The 25,561-nt window shown below is 37.6% G+C and overlaps 1 protein-coding gene across 8 annotated transcripts in view; it reads right to left on the bottom strand.

Annotated features, from left to right (window-relative positions):
• The window catches only part of EMCN (endomucin), a 102,420-nt gene that overhangs the window by 2,778 nt on the left and 74,081 nt on the right, over window positions 1-25,561 (bottom strand). For 7 of the 8 annotated variants that reach the window (XM_045570437.1, XM_036410517.2, XM_045570433.1 and 4 more), the window contains 6 exons: window positions 21,743-21,781; window positions 14,645-14,737; window positions 14,163-14,219; window positions 12,431-12,526; window positions 7,363-7,387; window positions 5,794-5,855 (listed from right to left, as the gene is read on the bottom strand). In XM_045570437.1, the coding sequence (XP_045426393.1) occupies window positions 5,794-5,855; window positions 7,363-7,387; window positions 12,431-12,526; window positions 14,163-14,219; window positions 14,645-14,737; window positions 21,743-21,781 (372 nt within the window). Of the gene's footprint in view, window positions 1-1,037; window positions 1,112-5,793; window positions 5,856-7,362; window positions 7,388-12,430; window positions 12,527-14,162; window positions 14,220-14,644; window positions 14,738-21,742; window positions 21,782-25,561 lie in introns of all 8 variants that reach the window. The other variant, XM_045570434.1, reaches the window with a different exon arrangement.

Genomic DNA, 25,561 nt, shown 5'->3' with positions numbered 1-25,561 from the left:
ATGTACCTGCTTTGCACTGATTCCTGGTCAATGCATGGAGCACACAGAATAGCAGTGTTGCTTGTAAACATAATTTGAAAGGTTTCAGTTGCTTATTGATGAACTATTATTGCAGTGAAGTTGATCGTCTGTATATGGTAGTCATTAAAATATCTGGAGGGCTCTGTCACTCAGCTAGTTATATACAAGAAATTGTCTACAATCAGTGTTTCCCAAACTTTTGACATATGTGTACCCCTTGTATAATTTTTGTAACACTGAGTACCCCTTATACTCATGAGAACGTAGAATTAGGCGCAGCTAAGCATGGTGCAGTGCATATCCCCACCAAACTCTGGTGCAACGTGTACCCCCACCAAACTCTTCCCGTACCCCTGAAGGTACGCGTACCACACTTTGGGAAACACTGGTATACATGATTGGCTTAGCATAAAAAACTCTAGGTGAAACTACTTTTCAGGTCACTTTAAGGTGCTCTGCTTACATATCCATGGTTCCTGGACCCAGAGAAGGACATCCTGTAGTCCTTATACAGGGAGGACAATCGGACCCCCAAGCTGGCTTCTCTGGATTCCATGCACTATGCCAGCCTTTGGATGTGATGCACATCCCAACATTAATGTTGCTGCTGTATCATAACATTTCCTGCAATAAACTACAAATCTCTAAGCATTCTCATTTTGAGTCCTGCGAGTCTGGAATAGCAATAGGACCCTGTCTAAGTGCACAGTCAGTGTGTGTATAGTGACCTAGATAAAGGCAAACTGCAATTAGAAGGAAACATCCTCAATAGGCAGGGACTGTGCCATTCTGAGGTAGGCAGGGCAACTGGAAGAATTTTTTACAGCCCACAAGCCATTCACTGCTCTGGCAAATCATTTTAGTGTTTGTTTTTAGACAAGTGGACAATGATGGTTTCACTGGCACAAGCCATTAACCTTTCCTCTAATAAAAGTCTTTGAAAGTAATCTAAGCTGCAACAGGCTAACAAAGCAGATATTAATGAGTATCTCAGTGAATGAAATTAGGAAACTTACATATTTACTGCCCAGGTGTGGGCAGGATTCATCAAGCTGTCAGTTTTTGTTTTTTCCTTGTGCAGGGCGCTCACCTAGGAACAGAAGATACACTTTGAACCTTAAGCTCAGGGAGTGAATGAGGATGAAAATAAAGTTTCTTAGCTTGTTTTTTGTTTTTCAAGAGAAGTCCAACTTCCCTGCAAGAATCACATTAAGGCCACAATTTGCCTCTTGGTATGGCCTTTTTACGAAGACTTATGAGCTCTTTTAGGCCATTATCTGTTCCACCCTAAAGGAGCAATGAATGCTAACTCACTCCGTGGGAGTGAGATGTGTGTGTGAATGGGAGGTGATAGTAAGAGAGGCATCTTAGGGAATGAGTTATTGATTATTGCTTGATCCATGAGCTGGCCCTGCCTCAGTAAACCTATGTCATATATTTAAAGTGCCATTTTATCAGGAACACATTCTCCTCTGTTTAATTCAGGGAGAGTTCTGTGAAATTGAATTTATAGGGTCAATGAACACTTTGTTGACACACAGAATAGCAGAGGGGACATCACTCAAGTAAACAGTGTTATTCCATTATCAAATATAAGGATAAATATTAACCTAGGAAGCTGAGAGACATGCCCCTGGATTCATGATAAACACATTTCATATTACCTGAGTCTTTCAGACAGGCTCAAGTATCAACAGCTGTCACACTATATAAAATCAACGTGGATTATAGTCTCTAGCTTTGAGAATAACTGTCATTATTTTACTCCAGGTTTTATCTACTAGTTAGAAAAGCTGTCTTTTGAGAACACCGTTGATGTCACCTGTTACCTGTACAGTCATGGAGATAATAAATAGTGCCAGAAGCCTATGAGGAGAACAAACCCAGTTTGTTCTTGATATTTCCTTGCAAAAGTGCCTTAGGTCCCATGCTTTGAGAAGTGCCAAGGCCATGACCCTAATGGCCTCTACCCTAGGACAACCCATGCTCACTAGAGGCACAGCACCTCCTGGAATTGATAAGTATGAAGTACAGGTATGAGAATTAAACAAAATAAAAACTCATGAACCCCTACTGTCTTCCAGAAATGTAAAGCAAACCTTATGAAAATCATTACAATCCTTAATATCCCCTTACAGGTCTCTGTAATTGGGAAGAGAGAATGTGAGAAAGATTCAATAACCATCTGCTTCCAATCTATACTAATAAAAGGGTAATATGCTAATTAGACCAGAGGCCTTCTGGGACATCCTTCCAGACAAAGCCATGGTGGCAGGGCCGAGGCACAGGAGATCAGGCCAGGAGGAGAGGGCAGTTGGGGGTGATTAGGTCAGTGGGGGATGGCAATTGGGGACCAGCAGGCCAGCAGAGGGGGCCAGTTAGTGGGGGAGAAAGCCAGTGAGATTGGCAATTGGGGGTGAGCAGGCCTGCGAGGGAAGCCAGTTGGGAGTGAGCAGACTGGCAGGGGGGGAGTTTGGGGTGAGCAAGCAGGCAGGTGAGCGGTTAGGAACCAGCAGTCCTGGAATGCGAGAGAGATGTTCAACTGACAGTTCAGGCCAGATCTTTGTGGATCAGCAGTCAGACATCCCCTGTGAGGTCCCAGATTGGAGAGGGTGCAGGCCAGGCTGAGGGACATCCCCCCACCCTGTGCATGAATTTTGTTGTGCTCAAGTGTCATAAACCCCAAAGACTACCAGGGAGCCGAATCTGATGCAATTGCAGAAAGCCTGTGTTTATTTCGGACTAGTCAAAGCTTGGTCCCACTTACACCAGCCAGCGAAGGCATGGCGGGAGAGAGAAAGAATTTAACATATCAATGGGTTTTATAGGGGGGGAGGTGGTGCCACTACCTTGGCTGACCTGATTGGTTGGGTTAAGGCTAAGGTCCAGTTACTGGGAGCTGGCCCCGCCCCACCCTGCCCTCTCACCCCTGCTCTGCCCTCTCAATTTCATGCACTGGGCCATTAGTACAGTTATAATAATGATGTGTATGGCAAAAATGAATGCATGCAGAGAATGAGCCAAATATTGAAGGGCCGGGGACATAGCTGAATCTATCTAAGCTTCATAAATCATTTTTTTTTTACTGTTGCTTATTTCTTGTTGTTAATGAACTTTTAATTTGTAAAAAAAAGCAAATAAAAGTAACTGTGCATTTACTATAATATACTGATAATGTGTACTGACCATATTTAAGAAGGGGCAAGGGATAGGAGAGACAAAGGAGACAAAGTTATCATCTCCTTCAAAAGAGCATGAGTGCACTGAGGAACAGAGGGATAGGGGATGAATGACATCTGGGGCATGGGCCATATTAAGTGGTTCAAACCAAGCAGGAGAAGTCTGGCACAGCATGGCAGGCCCGGCGCACATGCTCAAGTGTTTCAGCTTAATCTCAGCTAATACACACTTATTAGAGTTTTTAAGCCGAACAATATTTTAATGAATTCAGATCTCATTTTTTTTTTCTTTCTCCAAATGGTTCACAATCAAGCAATGCTTTGAAACTAAATTCAAAGGTACTGCATTTTCTTTTCTTTTTTTTCCTGTGCAGTCTTATCTTCTTTAACTAATTAAGCAGTTTTCTTCATAATTCTGATTGCCTTTAATTAAAAAAAAAGATAATGTGTATAACTTGCTGAGATGTGATGTCGGTGGGAATCACATTTAACATGCATCATGTCATATGTATATTTTGTAGTCATTGTGGGATGTTTAAGTTGGCTACATTCCTTACTGAAGCTGTATGGTATCTTTTAGGTATTCATAAAAGACCCCTTGATCTGCCACGTTTGGTGTTTAATTTTTGCTAAAGACACATTCTTGTTATATTCTACTAGGCTTTCTCTTTTACTTAAAGAACCCCTAATTTAAAATAATCAAATTGTAAACATTTTGGGGCTACATTTTCAGCAGAAGAACACTGTTTGTGAAAGAACATATTCAAAGGAAGCAGAGAATGGGGATAGATGAGTACCATCTTCTAATCAGAGGAGGTTTTGGGGCAAGGATCTGTGTTATTAGCACACAATGACCAGAGCAATTACCAAGGCTCACTGAGGCTTCTAGAAACCCAGACAATTTAGCACCCACTGGCATTTCCCCATAAAGGTGGGTGGCTACAAAGCTCTGTTTCCTTGGAAACATGACTTATTGACTGCTAAAATGAGGGTCAGAGTTTATCCATTGAAATACTGATCAATCCAATAAACTCATGGTCATGGAAGCTCAAATTTCATTCTGTTACCACTTAGGAACATTAATTCTTTCATAATAGCAAATAACATAAAATGTGTCACTCAGGTATTTGTTCTATCATATTGCTTTCTACATTTTAAAAATTTCTTTAAACGTTTATATAGGAGATAGGGGGAAATTGGGCTAAATCTGTGAAGTTATATCAAACCTAAAAATTTCAGATTTTATTTTAGTTATATTTTAGGAAAGATGTCATTGTTGGGCAAAGGATATTTAAGTAAAAACAATTATAATAATAAAACTTCTGTTAACTTGGTGAGCCTAATTTTATAAAGAAATCCTATTTGAATAAGTTTGAAAATTAAGGGAGAGATATTTATTTGTGTCTCAGGAACCAGACTTTAGTAAGAATTGTGGTGGCACAAAGAGCATTTGCAGATCATTATGTTTCAGATTAATTCTAGGCTGTTGAAACCTTTGAATTGCCAAATCAATCTTGTTATCTGATAAAATATTTCCACAGTAATCAGTTGGGTTGTCCATTGAAAGGTTTTGTTATTAAATGAGATGTGAGTCCTAAATTGAAGTTGGCGGAAATACCAGAAAAGTACCAGAGGACAGATCTGATTATTTCCATGATGATAATGCTTCCTTATGGAGAGTTAAGAGTCTTAATTATCACACTATAGTTTATTCCATTTATTGCTTCGATTACTATGAGAACGGGAGATGTCAGCTGATATGGAATTTTCCTTGGTCCTTCAAGAAGAGTCAGATATGAAATATGCCATTAAGAAACAAAAGGTTCTTTAGAGTCTTCCCCTCTGGAAGCCTCAATTTTGGTGTGCGTTGTCATTTCCCTGGTTGACAAGGATGGTAGAGTGGGCAGTTCTGATCCCAGCCCCTCCTCACCAGGAAAGCCAAGGGTTCCCACACAGAGGCTTCTTCCACGTGCTGGGTAGCCAGCCTGAGCCCAGCTTGATGAGCCCAGGTTCCAGGTTAGGTTAAATTCCCAATGGACATGATGTTATTGTTATGCTTGTTTAGAAGCCACAGGCAGATTCTGAGAACTCTTCTTGATAAATGGTATAGTCACGCTCAGGATCCTTCATGAACTTCTTCAGGACTAGTTCATATTTAGGCTCCTTTTCTTTGATCTAGTGGAATAGGCTAGGCTACTTCTTGGCTAGGGAACCTGTGATTGGTTTCCAATCACCCTATGAAAGAATTTTACCCCTCTGCTCATTTAGATGGTTACCTCTGAGAGAACCAGGTAGAAATAAAGGAACCAGATACATCATGAATGAAGGTCTCTCTTAAAAGACTGGCTCATACAAAGGGCTTGGATCTGTCTACAGATGTTTATTAAAAGCCAGATAATCCAAAAAATTTTACCCAAAAATTATATTTATAGGGCTTGTCTTTCCTTTAAAGGAAAATTTGACATTTATTGGGAATTGCTAATTGACCATTTCTAAAGAAGCTATGCTTTCCAGTTATGTTTCAACATGAACAAAATCCGAGTAGAACTTTGAAATAACACTTTTTCATCTAATCCACAGTTAGGGAGCTTACCCGACTCATGAGAAATTGTCTTCACAGTGAGGAGCTTCACACTCTCTTTATCGGACTGAGGTCTATTTGGAACAGAAAACATTCAATTAATACCATAGTAATTAGAGTGGCATGCCTGAGATAGAAAGTAAACATTACATACACAGAATGAAGAAGATACACACACACACACACACACACACACACACAATATATATATATATATATATATATATGTTTTTAAGACAAAACCTGTGTCTCTTCACATGCAGACACACACAAAGCACTTTCCACTTCTGGAATCAAGCCAATAAATCTCTATCATTCTGCTACAGCTATGGTCCTCAGATAGTTTAAACATCAAGATGGGTCATGGGAAACACTTGTCACAGGTCTGTATGCTACATGGCTTCAGTCTTGATTTATGAAGGGAAAGACACAGACATGTTTCCAAACTTTGGGGGCTGCTGATAAATTCTAGAAGTATCCTTTTTTTACGAGGTCCTGAACACTGCAGTTTATTTTAACCAAGAGTTCCCGCCTCCTCTTTCTCAGATGCTAAACACCTTTAAACCCCCTTTTTCCCCCTGGACATCCCAAGAACCTTTATTTCTAATTAAGAAGGGTAGGGGACCTACGGATAGTATTTCTAAGTTTCATTGCCTGATGAACATACAAAAACATCTACATAAAGGCAGGATACAAATTCATATCGACAAAGTAAACTTAAGCACAGAATTGTTTTTGACATTCATTAAAAAAATGTCTCTTTATAGCACCTTGGTTGCAACAGTTGGGTGGATTGGTAACAACTGCTTTGCTTGTTTTTGAAAAGTCAAAGCAGAATGCACATCTACTATTAATAAAGCCACTCAGAGCTGTCTCAAGGTGCAGGCATGATTTTTCCCTAATTGTGAGAAACATACTGAAAAATCCCCTAGGGAAAGTACCGTATTTTCCGGACCATAAGACGCACTTTTTTCCCCCCAGAAGTGGGGGGAAAAAGTCCCTGAGTCTTATGGTCCAAATATAGCCTACACATATACTTAAAAAAAAAAAGTTTTTTTACTTGCCCGGCTCTGTGTGGTCTCTGTATGCTTGCCCGGCTCTAAAATGGTTCTAAATGCTGCTGTTTACTTTACAGGGTTGATTACATGTGTTTATGACTGTGATGTTGGGTTTTAATGCACATAAAATATTTTAGGACACTATTTGTTTCAGAATCTTTTTTTCTTCATTTCCCTTCTCTAAAAACTGGTGCGTCTTATGGTCCCAAAAATACGGTATCTTAAAACTCTAGGTATGTGTTATATTTATTATTGTAATTATATTCATTTTTCCATTTTTGCATTTCACTTTTTGATTTTCAATTTTAACACTTTTGAATAGCTTAAGAATAGCCCTCTTTTAGTTGTTGGAATTTCTGTTGAAAAGAGAGAACTCTGACAAATAGTTAAACTCCATTTACAATAATTCCTACACAAATTCTTTAAAAAAACAAACAAAGATGTGTAAGTAAAGAATCAATACTTTTCCTTATGTAAATGATAAAATCAGAGCTTCTAGAAAAAATGAGGTAGCTTTACTTACTGGTCATTCCCATTTTCTGCTGTGCCTAGGAGAGGAGAGAATTATTAGAGTTATAAGAAGATTGGCTACAAAACAAAACAAAAACAAACAAACAAACAAAAAACAAAACAAAACTGAGACCCCTGACATGTTCAGTGCAGAGATATTTCTAGAGGCAATTTTTGACTTCTTTAATCTCTCCACTCCCTGCCTCACTGTTCATTTTCTCAGACATGGTTAGCACTCCTTCCTTTGGTATGGCTAATTCATTCACGGGATAGTCCCAAGTAGGTCAACTCCACTGAACTTACTTCTGCACTAAGTTTCTTATCTCTAGGTGTAACTATTTGTTTTCACATAGCCCGCAAACACCAGAAAAGGTCTCTGTTTATTTCAGTACCTCTGAAAAATATTCTCTTCAAAGTAATGAATTGCCTTTTTATACCAGAGAATTGAATTTCTGATATTTCTTTATTCGTGACTTTCTGGAGACACAAATCTCTGTACTATGGTGAACTATAATATCACTTCTAATTGCATCTGAATTGCACTAACTCAGTCTCTTTAAAGTGCTCTGCAAAATATCACTGCGGCTACTAATGGCATCTCATCTTCTGTATGCTTTTCCAAGCTGCTTATGGGACCTGGTAGAAAACAACCTGGGCCTAGAGTGGAAATGCTGGTGTTTCATTCTGCACAAGAGCATGGCCTCAGGAAGCAATGCTAAAACCTTGTATTCACTGCGGCCTATCTTATATAATAAAAGCCTAATATGCTAAGTGTCTGGTTGTTCAATCAGCTGTTCAACCAATCAAAGGATAATATGCTAATGATATGCTAAGGCTGCTCAACCACTCGCTATGATGTGCACTGACCACCAGGGAGAAGACAGTCAACTGGTCAACCAGTCAATATGACATGCTCTGACCATCAGGGGGCAAATACTCTCACTAGTAGGTTAGCTTGCTGCTGGGGTCCCTCTGATTGGAACTGAGTGATCAGGACTGAGCGAGACAGGCCAGACACACCCTGGAGCCCTCCCACATCCTCCCTGGACCCGATCATGCACTGGTGGGATCCCTCAGCCTGGCCTGTGCCCTCTCATAATCTGGGATATCTCAGGGGATTGTCAGAGAGCAAATTTGGGCTCCATCCCGCAGACCCAGCCAAGGAACCCCACTGGTTCACAAATTCGCGCACCAGGCCTCTAGTTGTATTATGAAGACCTTGATTTCAACTAATATTCTGGCTAGTTTAGCTTCACCTGGTAAGAGTCACATACCACCATGACTCTTAATTCCAATGATTTAATTCATGATATCATATGCTATTCACCAAGTTGACCTGACCTTGTCTTTCCTACCATCAGTAGGGCTTTAATAGCACTTTACAATTCCTGCTGTAAGTGCTCTATATGATATCACCTGTGATGCTCACAGCCCTGTTCCAATATGCAGTGCTACTGTTTGTATGCCTAATTTAATAATTTTCCTTGTAATATGGTAATATTGGGTTTATTACCATATAGGCACATACCAACAAACTGCTTTTGGAATATATGCTGTTCTATTTGGGTTAAAGCTCAGACTACTGTCAACATTATCCAGATAAACTCAATTTCATATTGAAATCTCTGATTGATGTTATCTTCCAGTGAGCAGAGTGGGTTTACCAATTTTCTGAATTTAATGAAGTCTCACCCACATTTTGAAGAGTGATCACTGTGGGGTTTTAATGGTGCTCATTTAATGACAGCAATGCTATAAATTCTGTTTGGCAAGCAAAGTTAATAAAAACCAAATAGATTTGGCTAATTGCACAACTGCCAAACTTGGTTATAAAGTACTGTATGTCTTCAGAATGATTCTCAATAATTATAGTAAATTTACTTTATTTTATTTTACTTTTCATAGTGCTTGGAATTTTATACACTTTCCCCCTCAATGATTCAATTCATCCAGAGTCCTCTTTAATAGCAAATGTCAAGTTTTCAGATAACTTATTTGCAAATCTTCCTATGCAAAGCAGTTTCTTAGTAGAGGGTGTTTTTACAGATAGATTTAGCACACTATTTTTTTTTTTCTTCTATGTGCTCAACACCCACAAGCTTCAACTTGGATAGTTGATTTACCATAAAAAATAGTATTGGTTGATTAGAAACTTTGAGAAATTAAACTGATTTATAAAAATACTTTTTCTTCTGGAAACTGAGGAAGAAAATATATTTTAGACATTATTAAGAGTCCTTATTCACTAACTCCCAAAGGGAAAGTCATTGATTTGTTTATTCTCATTCTCCACCAAGGGCTAATATGAACACTACTGTTTTTTTTTGTTGTTTGTTTGGTTTTTTTTTGTTTTTTTGGGGGTGTGTGTGTGTGTGTGTGTGTGTGTTTTGTTTTTTGTTTGTTTGTTTGTTTTTTGTCTCATAACTTCCCCTTGCACTGTTACACTCTTGCGCCAAGCTGCCCATGCAGTGCATAGACACTGGTTTTAGGAACAGCCTTTATTAGTATCCAGGGGGCACAATGTCTATGGGGTAAACAGTGTAGCTTATATATATTATAAAAATGGATGCTTACTTTTTAAAAGTATTTGAAACTTAAGAGTTCTGCTAGTGAAATATTTAGAATTAAAATGAGGAAAGGCAACATTCTATTTTATGGAAATTTAACTCAACAAGCTTATAGTAGATTCTGTCTTATATTATGCACAATGCAATGTGAATAATACATGATGTGTGACTAGAGAGGCTGCCTTTTATTATGGACTGAATGTGTGTGCTCCCCTAAAATTCATATGTTAAACCTTAATGCCTAATATAATGTCATCAGGATGTTGGGCCTTTGGAAGTTAATTAGGTCAGAGGGTTGAGTCTTCAGTTGGGATTAGCACCCTTATGAAAAAAAGACTGCAGAGTACTTCTTTGCTTTCCACTATGTGAAGACATAGTGAGCAGGGGCCATATATTAGCCAGGAAGAGTACCCTCACCGGACACGAATCTGGCACCTTCTCAGAACTGTGAGAAATGAATGTTTATTGTTTAAGCCACACAGTCTCGGTATTTTTATTATAGAATCTAGAACAGACCAAGGGGAGACAGGTACATGGCAAAGTAACTATGTTATTACATGATGAATTCCATAAAATTCTATAGAATTCTGCTCAAAGAGATGATGTGTTATGCAAAGAAAGATACATTAAATTGGTATTTGAGGTAGGTGCTAATGGACAAATGGGAGGCTGAAATTTTATGAAAGTTACAAAGTGGACAGAAAATTCTAGGACAGTGGTCAGCAAACTGTGGCTAGAGAGCCACATGCAGCTCTTTGGCCCCTTGAGTGTGGCTCTTCTACAAAATATTATGGCCAGAGTGAGTCTATTTTGAAGAAGTGACATTAGAAGAAGTTTAAGTTTAAAAATGTTGGTTCTCAAAAGAAATTTCAATAGTTGTATTGTTGATATTTGGCTCTGTTGATGAATGAGTTTGTTGACCACTGTTCTTGGAGAAGGAATAGCATGGACAAAGACATGGATACATAACACCGCATTACACAAGCAGGGCAGGATCTGTGATGGAAAATAGATTTATGTTTAAGATAACAGAAGAGAGTGTAAGCCATGGGAACTGAAGGGTGATTCAGATGAAATGTTAAGTAAAAAGCTCAATTTCCTGGAGCTGAGAAAAGACAATAAGATTGGAAGAAATCTTAAAAAAAAAGTAGGGACCTTAGTTAATAATAATGTATCAACCAATATTAGTTAATTCATTGTGATAAACATGTCATCTTTTTATTTTTATATATTTTTATTGATTTCAGAGCTGAAAGAAGAGGGAAAAATATATAAAATCTTATGTAATAAAAGCTAATATGCAAATTACTCCCTTGGGTGGGAGTTTGACTGACCTGATAATAGGCACACTTCATAGGAAACAGTCGAGCTCCTGGAGCTCGACTGTTCCCTATGAAGTGTGCCTATTATCAGGGGGTGGCTTGGAACAAAGGAAGGCAGGCCCTGGCCATCAGCTGGCAGCCAGCAGCTGCTAAGTGCCCTACCCATGCACAAATTTCGTGCACTGGACCTCTAGTCAATGATGAGAGAGACTCATTGATCAGCTGCTTCTATATGCCCTCTACTGGAGATCAAGCCTGCAAATTGGGCATGTGCCCCGACCTGGAATAAAACTGTATTGGTGACCTCCTAGTTCATAGTTCAACACTCAAACATTGAGCTACATTAGCTGGGCTATATCATATTAATAATAAGAATAACAGCTATATGGTATGTGGGAACTCTTTGTAACTATCTTTGCAATGTTTCTGTGAAGGTAAATCTATTTTAAAATTAAACATTTATTTAAAAAAAAACATAAAAAATAGAATGCCATTACAGGATTCATAAGTATTTCAGAAGCAGGGAGAAGATGAAACATCAAAAGGAAGAAAATGAAGAGTGGGGATGTTTAAAAGAGAGCAGTGGCTGAAGAAAAGGGAAAAGACTTCCAAATACCACTGGAGAGGTTAAGAAGGGTAATAATTTCAAACTAGAATTTTAATAAAAATTGCAATAATGTTCAGTCCCGAGGAACCTATTCAATCAATGAGCAGAACATGCAGTCACGAAGGAAGACATTTTCATCAGAAGGAAGCTGCGCTTCCTGGAAGGGAAGTGAGTCGCAGGAAGCTCTTCTTCAGATTATGGGCCCCTAAACTACGTTATCAGTGAGACTTTGCTTTATGCTCTGTTACCCAGAAAAGGAACAAACATTCACAATAGGTAAGGCATACCATTTCATGCCTTCTGGACTCCCGTATTCCCCCAACAGCCCACAAAACGGGCTGTTTCATTGAAAGGTATTTGTTAGCAGTTGATACCTGCCACTAGTAGTTAATCCCGATTCTTTACATTCACCAGCATTCCATGGATTTCTCCGTTCATTTCCCTCTATTTTTTGAGATCAAGCAATATGGCATTTTATTTCTTTCTACAATTCCCGCCTCCCCTGAAGAGTATACATTTAAGTTTAGATCTAGCATGAGCATTCTTTTATCAGAAAACAAAAGGTAGCAAAACACTGTTACCCACCTGGGTCTGTCTTCCTGCACAGTCGATACAAACCCACCAGAGCAAATACTGAAAGTGTTATTACAATTAGAGCAATAACCACTGGCAGAATAATACCTAAGAAGCAATGGGGACATTGTCAGTTAGAAGGACAATTGAGTTTCACAATAGTTTATGAACGGAGGCAAAAACACACATGCTTTCTTCTTTAAACATCCTTCTATTTAAAATATTGTATTTTAAGCAAAGATCTATCTGATTCATGGGTTTTGCTTTAGTTGTCGTTTCTGACGTATCCACTTGATGTCAGTCTTGTAGCCTTTCTGAAATAAAATTTCAAACCTAAGAGAGAGAGTTCTCCATTCTTCTGGAGACTGGGGCAGTGAGGAGATGAGAGACAAGAGGGAGAAGATGCCCTCTAGACCTATAGTCCGACCCACATGCACTCATATAGTCTTTACTTCTTTATAGCCAAATTATTGGAAAAAAGGACTTATATAGCCAATACTGGAACTACCAATAGTTGGCTGTTTAAAAAACTCACAAACATCTTTGCATAGTAATATCTTAGAACCAGAAAAAGTATAAAATAATGTTAGTAGATATAATTGGGTATTACAGTGCACATTATTTCTAAATATGAACAAATGGTTCAAGAACAATGTCCATGTAAGTGCACCTGTACATACATATCTGGTCAATTATGTTTTTTCCTGTTTTTATTAATAGGAGGGTTTTGCTATTTATTTATTAATCAATTTATTTTAGTATCTGCCTTCTTTTCTGCCAGTCATTTTCCAGATTGAAACAACAGTGATAAATCGAAAACATTGTCCTGGGGTAAAGCTAGAGCTATAGAAATTATAGTTAGCATTTAGTGAGGAATTCTCATCTGCTTGCTTATGTGTCCCTCATATTTATCAGGGAATAGAATGGTAAACCAATTCATTTGTAGGTTGGTTTTCACTTGCATTGTTATGATTAAATATTTGTTTTAAGTAAGTTGTAGGTTCATATTAGACCTTCAGTGAGATCATTAGTGCTTCCCAAATGAAGAAACCATAAATCATTGGGTCAATAAATGCAATTCTGATCTATTAAGTAGAATGGCTTTACCTAAACTATCATGCCAGCTTCATATGTATTATCATCTCAGCTTCATATATATTAATATGAGTCTTAATTTCCAGGTAAATTAAGTCTATTTAGGCCTAGCATAATCATATACAGGCTGGAGCAAAAATAGGTTTACAGTTATTCATATGGTAAATAAAACAATAATTAATTAATAAATAACAATACAAGAATGAACTCTGTGTTTCATTCAAAACTGTAAACCTATTTTTGCCCTACCTGTATCTTATATGACATATATCTATGTTTGTACAAAGTAACATTTCTTAAAAGGCCATTTTAACATGAAGACAAGGCTTTGTGAAGGTAAACAATTCATTGTTATGGAGATCTCTGTCTGTATACTTTGGTTTATCTGAGACTAGTCTCATCAATTCACCTTGACGTTTGGTGGTAATTGCTTAGCACTAAGGTAAGAAAATAATCTCAAAAGTGTGCTCATTAAGACACATAAGTAGGAAATTCTCAAAGCAAGTGGCAGTTAGACAGGATTTTAATGGGATTGCAGGTTCAGTAAAGCTGATAAAAGTCTATCTGTAATTCAATCCCTTCCCTTATGGGTAACATTAAAATATTCTGCATATCTATGTCTATGAATGAAGATATGTCTGTTACTCACTGGAATGAGAAGAGTTGGTTGAAGAGAGGCTTGCATTATTTTTTTCACTCTCAGTGCCTATTATTTTAAGAAAGAAAAAATAGGTTACCTTTGGTTCATGTGCCAACCCTCATAATCCTCCCTCCATCCCCCATGGCCTCAAAGTAAGTCTCTGTGATCTATAGGTAGGATGCTTCAAATGAATACATTTGATCTCATTCTGAAAGAATTCTGTTTTGCAAATCAAGATTGGCAGGGTGTTAATATATACAATTTTATGAGTTTGGACATTCATCTATGAAACCATCTCCACAATTAAAGCAATAGACATACCCATCACCTGCAACAGTTTCCTCATCTCTCCCCTTTTGTAGATGTGTGTTTTTGAATAGCAATTATAATTTAATAAAGCTGTTGTTATTATTTTTAAAGATTGGTAGGGTTTTCTAGATGATAAGGAGTTGAGCAAAGTGAATTTCTAGTCATGCACACAGAAGTCATACCTTGAGATTGTGTGATGTTTTCTGCAGGTGCTGTTGATATTGAGAACAATATACTGGTTTTAGAAGGTGAGGCATCTGGTTGTGAAGTGCTAACTATAAGAAAAATATCAGATACCCAGAGTCAAATTATAGTGTTAACTCTCCTTATTGTATTTCTTTGCAGATTCAAAGAGTTTGCATTTCTGAAAATCTATGAAAACGGTTTCTTGCTGAATAATAGGATACATAAAATAGTACATTAAATCCTAACTTCATCTTTTCCTCCTGTTACAATTACATTCTGAATATCAAAACCTGGATATCAGTATTACATCTTCAAGAAAGGCCAAACAAAACTTGAGTACCTCTCTTATCTGTACCACCTACAGCCTGAGCTTCTTCTGTGATGAAAACCTATACAAAAGCATTATTCACATTTCAGATAGTATAACTTTGGGTGATAGTGATTTTTTCCATCACACATACTTATGATGAATATAAATACCCAGAACTTCATTTCTATAGTGGTACTTATTTGTTGAAGAGAAAGACTGCAGTTTAGGCTATGGTTAAAAGTTGGGGGAAAATAAAAAAAAAATCCTTTGTTTTCATCTTTAAAGCTCAGTAGTGGTTTACATTTATGTGGCTTATCTAGAGTATCTGCTGCTTGGATACATTTTTACCACTACTCAAAATCTTTTCTTTCAAAGAAATGTAAATTAAATTTATTATAATTATATTTGTTTGCTTAAGTCAACATTTGCCATTTTCAGGACTAAAACAAAAAAAAATTAAAAAATATAATTCAAAACCCACAAATATCAATGAATTTCAAAGAAATACAAATAATCAAATATTTTATAAGTGTATAGAACTTATTCTTGTAAATTTTGGATAAAATTAAATTTAAAATTTTTTGAAAAGTCATCCACTTTTTCTTGTACTATAAAGTGATGTCTTTTCATCACACGTGTTTTCCTTGCCTCTTTACTGAATTGCAAGTTTCTGGAATGAGAAGACCACAATTCCCACCATATCCCACATGGAGCTCAGAATACAGTGAGTGTGCAGTAAAATGTAGCTGGCAGCTTGGCTGAACTAAAAGACATCTCATAATCATGGCCCCTCAGGAGTATTGAGGCCATGTATAGTTTCCCCAAAGAAAACGATATTGCATAGGACTGCCTTGGATCTTTCCTTCTGTGCCACCCACAGCCTGGCATGCACTGTATGCTCATGCATTTTTGACATCTGTGGGGGAAGAATAATTTTTAGAGTTTGTACCATTCTTGCCGTGTAAGAGATCTGTGGGAGGAAGCTAGATATATGCCCATAAAAACAAAGGAAAAGGAAAATGTTGGACTAGTGCACTAGTCAGGCAGTAAAAAAAAGAAAAAAAAGAAAAAAAAAAGAATATTAAATAAAAGAAGGGAACTAGCTGAATACTTCATAGTTTTCGTTTATAATTTCAGTGTCCAGGATTTTATTGAAAATGAATGTTTTTCTATTGTGTTGGTAGAGTATAATATAAGATGGCTGATGAAGTAACCAATGGCATTAATCCATCTGGGATTTCCCAAAGGTTAATTTTTAAGACTTGTACTTTATTACCTTCCCAAAGACAGGTTAAGTGGCAGCTACAGTTCTAACTATAATCTGTCTTCTTCTGAGGGAGCTCCAATTTTCCTATTTAAAATGTGTTGATGATCCAGTGCCAATTGTTATTGAAAATGATCTATAGGTAGGCAATAGAATTAAGTCTTCTTAAAAGGAGAATTCATTGGATCCTTAAACAAAGACTTATATATATATTTGTTTTTCCTTTAACCTCAACCTTCAGTTAATAAACAATTTCTGAATCCAGTACACACACACACACACACACACACACACACACACACCTACAATTTACCTCTATTACGTGTAGTGTCTTCTGTTTCTTTCTATTCTCTTTTATTTAATTTTTTAAAAATCCTGCTCATGATACACTAATGGGAGTTTACTCACAATTTGACAAATCCTGTCCATTAGCATGATCATATTAATGCAATTATGTATCTTGGCTGAATTCATCAATTGTGAGCCTAATGTAATTCATTCGTGACTAAGATAGCAGGAACCACAGTGTGTTCAGAGCGGATAATCTCTGTGGATTTTGCTAATACTTTATTATCCTACATTACTACTATACTAGTATTGGTTGAGAAAGTACAAGAGAGGTATAATAGATGATTAAGAGCAGGATTTTGAAGACTGAGTACCTAGTTTCTAATTTGAATGTTGCACTTATTTGCTGTGGAATCTTGGGCAAGTCACCTAACTTCTTTGTGTCTGAGTTTTCATATCTACAAATGGTGATTATAATAATTCTACATCACTGTGTTATACAAATTAAATGAGTAAAAATGATTTAAATTTCTTAGAAGAGTACTTGAACCTTTTATATTATATACTAGAGGTCCAGTACATGAAATTTGTACACTGGGTGGGGGGTTCCCTCAGCTCTGCTTGCACCCTCTAGAAATCTGGGACCCCTTGGGGATGTCCAACCTAAACTTGGGGACATCCATCTTGCAATTTGGACTGCTAGCTCTTAACCGCTCACCTGCCTGCCTGCCTAATCACCCCTACCCACTCTGCCTGCCTGTCTTCCTGCCTGCCTGCCTGCCTGATCACCCCTAACTGTTCACATGCCTACTTTATCTCCTCTAACCACTCTTCCTGCCTGCCTGATCACCCCTAACCACCTCTGCCTTAGCCTCTGTCCACTGTGGCAGCAACCTCTGCCTCAGCTCCAGCTTGTTGCAGCTTCATCTGGAAGGTCATCTGGAAGGATGTCCAGAATGACATTCAGAAGATGGTTTGTCTGTCTGGTCTAATTAACATATTACACTGTTATTCTTATAGATAATATTATTATAAATTACATAAATATTTTAAATTATATTTTATCAATTTATCTTTTATAATATCCTATTATGCTATGATTAGGCCATTGGAGAGTTGTATCTTTCAACCAAAGCCAATTTACCTAATTTTCTCCAAAATTTTAAGTGTAAAAATACATCAAACCTCTGTTTTCAGATGTTACTTTGCTCTAGTCAGGGATGGAAAAAACTGGAGTGGATGGCACTCTCAGGTGATATGGGTTTGCTCTTAAGCCCTGACTTTTGGTGATTATATTAATTACTGAATTGCAGATATGTTGTGTCATGATTTAAATTCAATTTGCAAGCTTTGGGCCAGAACTTGGAGCTGGCTGTTTAAAGTAGGAACCCTCAGAACAATCTATTGTAATAAAGAGACCCTCAGAACCAAAACTGTTATAATAATACTAGAGGTCTGGTGCACGAAATTCATGCACTGGGGGAGGGGGTGTTCTCAGGGTAGATATATATCTACCTGTGCATTTGGATTGAGTTGAGTTATCTTACTTGTTAGTGGTATCATTCTCAGTGATCAATTACATTTCTTTTCCTCAGCATTCTGAAAGGTTTAGAATGTTCTCACCCTTTTCTAAACATAGATTCATCATCTTAACTCAGATTCACACTTTGGATAGAACGGCCTGAAAACACTGAGAAGCTTTTGAATATGTAACTGTGCCATATGCTTTCTGAGAAAGTAAAAGCAAGGGATCCAAAATATGGACTTAAAAAAGATTTTGTTTTCAAGCCCTGGATATTATGTGCCAAACATTATTCTAAGTGTTTTACAAATATTAACTTTCAACTATTGTATTGTTAATATTTGCATTGTAGTGAAACCTAGAGAGATTTATTCCCCCAAGGTCACACAGCAGGTAAGAGGCAGAACTAGCATTTGATTGCAGGCTCTAGAGCCTGTGTAGTCAACCACAGCCCAATGCTGTCTAAGCCGCTGCATTTTAGTAGGAATGAGTTATAAGTACATGCCACTTATTTTTGTTACATGAAATATAATCTATTTCAATTTAGGCTCCTGTCAAGAATGTATTCTTTCCTTCAGGACAAATTGAATACATATTTCCTTCAACAGGCCAAACCAGACCATGCAGGTGCATACAAGGAGACATATTCTTAATGTATTGAAATAAAACTCACTGTAGAGCTTATTGGAGGAGTGCACACCCATAATGATACCCACAGTTGAAAATATTGGTTCTTAAAGTGAATGCTGAGCAGCTAATCAGTTGAGACTGAGTTTTTATAGCCTTTCAGTGTGGAATGGAAAGACACAAGAACAATGTAGATGTCTTAGAGACTCAGCAGATCTCTGAACCAGAGGAGAAACCACTTAGCCATATCCAGATTTATACAATTTCCTAAATGAGACCTTATGGCAGATGCTCCCTACCACATAAATATTGATATAGTTCCCATTCCTTAAGTGAGTTCTTTTATTTTCAACTAATCTTTCAAGCATCATAAAATTTCCAAATTAAAAAACAATAGCACACCTCTACATACATATTGCTTTGAATCTGACATTCAACATTAGAATACTCAGGTAAACAATCATCTGCATAGAATGATTCATGCTTCACATTATATGAATTCCTGGAAATCAGCAACCAATCCACTGGCATTGCATAGGGTGCTGAGAACAGTGAATATGACAGGACAAAGCATTCTCCTTTTCAAACGCCAGTAGTCAGGTTTGGTGATACTTATATCTGTTCTGGCTTCTGATTTTCCATAAAAAATGATATCTACAATGCAGTAGGGCTTCTAAAATACAGTGAATGAGAGTGAAGAAAATACGTACAATGAAACCCTTCACAGGTTGTGCTTGTCACTATGGGAATATTGCTGTAAGGATTCGTTTTATGTGTTAATTTGGCCTTGGCCTTGGAATGACCAGATATTTGGTCAAGCATTATTTTCCGTGTGCCTGTGGTTGTGTTTTTTGGATGAGATTAACATTTGAATCAGTCATTGAGTAAAGTTGATTGCCCCCCAATGTAGGCTCTCATCTAATTGACTGAATCCAGTTCAAGAATAATAAGGTTGACCCTCCCTTCAACTCTTTCTGCCTGGCTGCCCTGAGCTGGGACATCAGTCTTTCTCTGGCTTTGGACTCAAACTGAAATTCTAGATCTTCTTTATTTTCAAACCTGCTGGCTTTCCGACTGGTAACTTTGGATCTCCTGGTTCTCAGGCTGTTGCATGTAGACTGGAATGACACTTTTATTAGAGGAAAGGTTAATGGCTTGTGCCAGTGAAACCATCATTGTCCACTTGTCAACTTTCCTGGGTCGTTAGGTCTCCAGCTTTCTAACTACAGATCTCAGGACTTCTCAGGCTCCAAAATTAAATCTCTATCTATCTATCTATCTATCTATCTATCTATCTATCTATCTATCTATCTATGTATCTATCTATCTATCATCTACCTATCATCTATCTATCTATCTATCTATCTATCTATCTATCTATGTATCTATCTATCTATCATCTACCTATCATCTATCTATCTATCTATCTATCTATCTATCTATCTATCTATCTATCATCTACCTATCATCTATCTATCATCTATCATCTATCCATCCATCCTATTTACTCTGTTTCTCTGGAGAACCCCAAGTAATATAGTTGTATTTTCCACAAAATTAAGGGCAAATGGCTTACTTCTTTTCTAATACTCTGAAACATGTTTGTCCATTTTTCTTCAGAGCTGAGGTCTTTTATCAAAGAAATAAAGAGGTTTATTTACAAGGACAAGTCTGTGGATAAATGATAACACTAAAGAAAAGTGAATTCCATCATTGCTTAAACTTGTAATAGCCACATGAAGTCTCTAAGTAATAAACAGCCTTTCGTCACTTTATAGTGGGTCTTTCCATCTCCAGATGAACTCTGAACTCACAGTTAGAGTTCTGGAGGCAGAAGCGGTTAGGGGCAATCAGGCAGGCAGGTGAGCAGTTGGGTCCCAGCAGTTCTGGATTGTGAGAAGGATGTCTGACTGCCTGTTTTGGCCCACCAATATTGGGCCTAAACAGGCAATTGGACATCCCTCGAGGGGTCCCGTCCCTGACTGGAGAGGGTGCAGGCTGGTCTGAGGGACACACCCCCTTCCATGCACAAATTCCATGTACCGGGCCTCTAGTGTAGAAAATAAATAATTAAAAATTAAAAGCATAATCACTTCAGTTTTGAATTCTTTGAACACTAAAATTAGAAGGTATATTATTTAGGACATTTGCTGTGAAAATTAGATTCACTTAAAGTTTTCATGGCTTTATTTTTCTGATTTTTAAAAAACGTTACATAATCTTCTATAGCAACTACCCCACATTACAGCTGTAGTGTGAATGCGGCCACACATCATACCTGAAGTAAAGGGTGTCTGCATTCCAATGAAACAGTACTTAGAAAAACAGGTGAGGACTGGATTTGGACTGCAATTTTCTGAATCCTGCTTTAGAGAGTCTAGAACAATCTCACATCTTGAATATATTTATTTCATATATTTCTCATTTTATAAATACCAGAGATGACCAGAAATGAGAACCTAAGGGACTTGCCATTTAGTAAAGTACCAGATATGATATGGGAAGATAAAAATCCCCCAAATAATTTTTTATTTCAAAACAACAGGAAGATTTAACATTACCATCTTCCCCTCCCCAATTATCTTTTTCAATTTCTGCTGTCCCGTCATCTGAAATTCATTCCGTTTAAAACTAAGGATGGCAAAACATGAGCACTTCTTGGCATGACAACATTTTAGGCTGTAACTGTGGTTTATAACATCATCTCTTTGAATGCCAGGACCAGGCTTTGTTAGGAAATACAGAGAAGATAGCTCATCGACACATTATAGTTCTGGGAAAGGGCATGCCAACCATAGAGACAGACCAGGAAAAGCAGGTTCTGGTTAGAGGACAATTCCACAGGCTTCATCCATATACCAGGGCTGATTCCACTCACTAAAGCCACAGAATATTCAGGCACATTCTTGTGTGTTCCCCTAGTCTGCGTTTATTTTTAAACCCAAGCTCTAATAAACATTTGAGTTGCTATATAATGTGTTCCCTGTACTATTTCACCCTGTCCTCAAACTGGTTGATCTACTTTGTCTTGTTTTGGGTATTTTACATACAAACATCCTCAGAGTATAAAAACATTCACTTACCTGGTCTTTCTGTTGTATTGACTAAACTCTGATTTTCAGCTTTTAAGGAAAGAAAAGAAAAGAAAATCATTAAAATTAAATGATGAGTATCGTATCTACTCATAATTATTTCAAGTGGTAAATAACTATAGAACTTAGCTCATCTGTGATTCTCTTTCCTTTAAATAATATGATCGTGGGGCTTCATGATTACAATATATTTTAGAGCAAGGGTCAGTCAGCTTTGACTTTAAGGGACAAATAGTAAATATTTTAGGCTTCGTGGCGCATAAGTCTTGGTAGCAACTACCCCACATTACAGCTGTAGTGTGAATGCGGCCACACATCATACCTGAAGTAAAGGGATGTCTGCATTCCAATGAAACAGTACTTAAAAAAACAGGTGAGGACTGGATTTGGCCTGCAGTTTTCTGAATCCTGCTTTAGAGAGTCTAGAACAATCTCACATCTTGAATACATTAAGATAGCATAGACAACTAGAGGTCCCTCGGCAGGTGCTTTCTCTGTGGGGCTGCCATGTGTCGTATGCCGAGTAGGTTATGATTGTTGACTTGGGAAAGATTCAGGAAATTTCAGGAAGATACCTTTGAAATCTAGGGAATTCCTTTAAAGTAAATATAGTGCAGAGGACCTCTCTATCGGTCAAATTACTGAGACAATGATAAAGTTCACTTCAGCAATTTTGAGTATATTCACCATAAACAATTCTTGCCACATGGAAAATATAGAAAATATTTTTTGAAACAAACAGAAGCCCAATAATAAATGTGTAAAGTATCCATTTGCTTCCTTTGTACCTTTACTTGACTGATATTCTTAAATTACACCCCCCCCTTCTTGGTTCAATGCATAGTATAATAGCCCCCCTCTTTCTCCCAGCCTTCCCCCCTTTCCCCTTCACTTAAGACAAAAAGTAGTGGCTTTTCTTGATTTTCTTCTTTTCCTCACCTCCATCAGCTCTAGCTTCAAGTTATATTTCAACTATTTCTCATCACTTAATTGGCTACTATTCATCTGATCCCACATTGCTCCCTTTGGCACCTGCAATAATGGCCACCTAGAAAACTATTTTAAACTTAAACTTGGCTGCTTCAAAGCTCCCTAGTCTTGCTACAGCTGGCAAGTCTTTACAGGAGGTGGCCTCTGCCCTGATCCTCAGTTCATCTCTAACCAGTCAGCCTCTGTTTAGATCAAAGTCACAGGGCTCTTCTTGCCTCGGGCTTGTCGGCTTGTTCTCCTCTGTACCTCATGTTGTTCTCTCAGGCTAACACCGGCTTCCTTCTACCTTTCCTGACTCTGCCCAGATATCACCACTCAAAGAGGTCTCCTCCCACCACTTTTTCTAAAGTTGTCTTCATTTCCCTCCATATTAGTCCACCACTCTGCTTCATTTGCTCAACAGTACTTTCATTGCTACAGTAACATTTACTTTATTTAAAAAAAAAATTGTTGTCGGAATTTAAACTCCACGAAAAAAGATATTTCTATTTTTAATGAAAGTAAACTTGATATGAATATTATAATTTTCAGTGTGCAACAGTGATTTAGCATTTATATACATTACTATCTGATCACCATGATATGTCTAGTAACTATCTGTCACCGTATAGTCATTATAATATTCCTTATGCTGTGCATTGTATCCCATGATTTATTTGTTTTATAACTGAGAGTTTATATCCCGTCACCTGTTTCACCCACTCCCCCACTTACCATCCTCCAGGAATCATCACTTTGTTTTCTATTTCTATGAGTCTGTTTCTGTTTTGTTTTGGGTGGTGTTTTTTGTTTGATTTTTTTAGATTCCCATGTAAGTTAAATCATAGTGTATGTGTCTTTCTCTGTTTGACTCATTTTACTTAGCATAATACCCTTTAGATCCATCCAAGATTACATTTTTCAATCAAGCCACAGTTCCAGTGCCTACCATACAGACATAGCAAAATAGATCTCCAGTAAAAAAAGACACACATATAAAATGAACAAATGAGAGTATAAAATAGTACTATTACTACTACTACTACTACTACTACTATTATTATTAACAATTAAGGCTAATTATACTTACCTAAATTTAGTTTTAAGGGAAAATTAATGCTTTATTTAAGATGGCTAGTTGGATAATCATAGCTACCATTTTTAAAGCAACTCTTATGATCAGGGCCATATATTATTTGTTGATGTCTACAAGAGAGATACTCATTTTGTAACCTGCAAACACTTTCTGAGAGAAGTAAAACTACTTTCTCAAGGGGGTACAATGATTAAAATTCAGACCTGTTCATTCTAGTGTCATCTTCTTTTACTAAAACAGACAGTTTTTCTTCTGCTAAACTGTTCTGAAAGAAAAGCTTATGTAATTAAGTCCTACATTTGAAAACTAGTTAAAATACTTTTGAACATGGCATAATGCTGTATGTGGAAGATGCAGTTAAAATATTTATCAGCTGCTAGAGGGCTAGAATACAAAGACAATAAAAAACCCTTTGTTTCTCTGTCTATTAACCAGGTCAAAACCTTTCTGTCTGATAGACTTCATTGAGAATGAAAAATGTTTAAATTTGTATGAGACAAAACCTTCTGACTAACCTTCAGTTATGTATTTTTTTTTCCAGCCTTCAAACTGTATAATACTTTTAGGACTTATTAAAACTTATATAAAAGAAGCCGAAACCGGTTTGGCTCAATGCATAGAGCGTTGGCTTGGGGACTGAAAGGTCCTGGGTTTGATTCCAGTCAAGGGCATGTACCTTGGTTGCGGGCATATCCCCAGTAGGAGGTGTGCAAGAGGCAGCTGATCGATGACTCTCTCTCATCGATGTTTCTAACTCTCTATCTCTCTCCCTTCCTCTCTGTACAAAATCAATAAAATATATTTTAAAAAAATGTTTTAAAAAAACTTATATAAAAGAAAAGTAACTATGTTTTAAGGTGTAGCAGAATTTAAAAAATACATCTACCAATTCAATCTTAGGATATGTATTGAGTCCTAAGATGATCAGACTTTTATATATGAATGAATATATTGTTATTCTGAGGAGAAAATTCTACAGAACTTAGATATTTAATCAATATTAAAATAGTACTATTTTTCTGAAAGCAAGTAGAATTATTCTGAAAATAACACAGTGTTTTCATAGGCATACCACTTTCAAATTTGAAGTCAGTTATATGGATATAAAAGCATAATAGAGAAAAGATGGTGGCTGGCAAGACAGAGGTGAGGGAGAGGAAGTGAATGAGTGAGGGGATGAAAGGAGTGTGTGTGGATATGTAGTGTGTGTGTGTGTGTGTGTGTGTGTATGTGAGTGAATGAGGGACAGTTAAATTAGGCAGGAGCAGCATGGGCTGGCAGACCAGGCTCTCTTGGACAGGGAGAGACTACCACCTCTGCAGGCATTCCCCAGACTGTGGGACTCAGATACGGAGCCCACACCATCTTGAAGGGGAGAGTGGCCTCTTCTTGGAACTCATCAGCACCACCACCCAGGCCTTGGACACTGCCCACGAACCAGCAGTCATTCCAGCCAAAATCCTGCTGCTCTACCTGCAGACCCGAGGACCCTGGGACCTCTACCTCCAAAGGTGCACCACTCCCACAGAAGTAAGTGCAATTTCCCCCCTTCCTAGCAGCAGATCTCCGGACACCACAGGTGTTAATTTCTGGTGTGCAGGCCTCCTGGGCACACCACTCCACTGGCAGCTCTTGAATACTGCTGTGAGCCCCCATTCATTGTGATTTTGTACAGATAAGGGCGTGCTGCCTCACAATAGAAATTCTGAATCCCTTCTTCCTAAATAACTGCCACAGATAACCTA

This window comes from Pipistrellus kuhlii, unplaced genomic scaffold, assembly GCF_014108245.1.
Source record: "Pipistrellus kuhlii isolate mPipKuh1 unplaced genomic scaffold, mPipKuh1.p scaffold_m20_p_1, whole genome shotgun sequence".
NCBI lineage: Eukaryota > Metazoa > Chordata > Mammalia > Chiroptera > Vespertilionidae > Pipistrellus > Pipistrellus kuhlii.
This window is presented reverse-complemented; position numbering and strand designations above follow the sequence as displayed.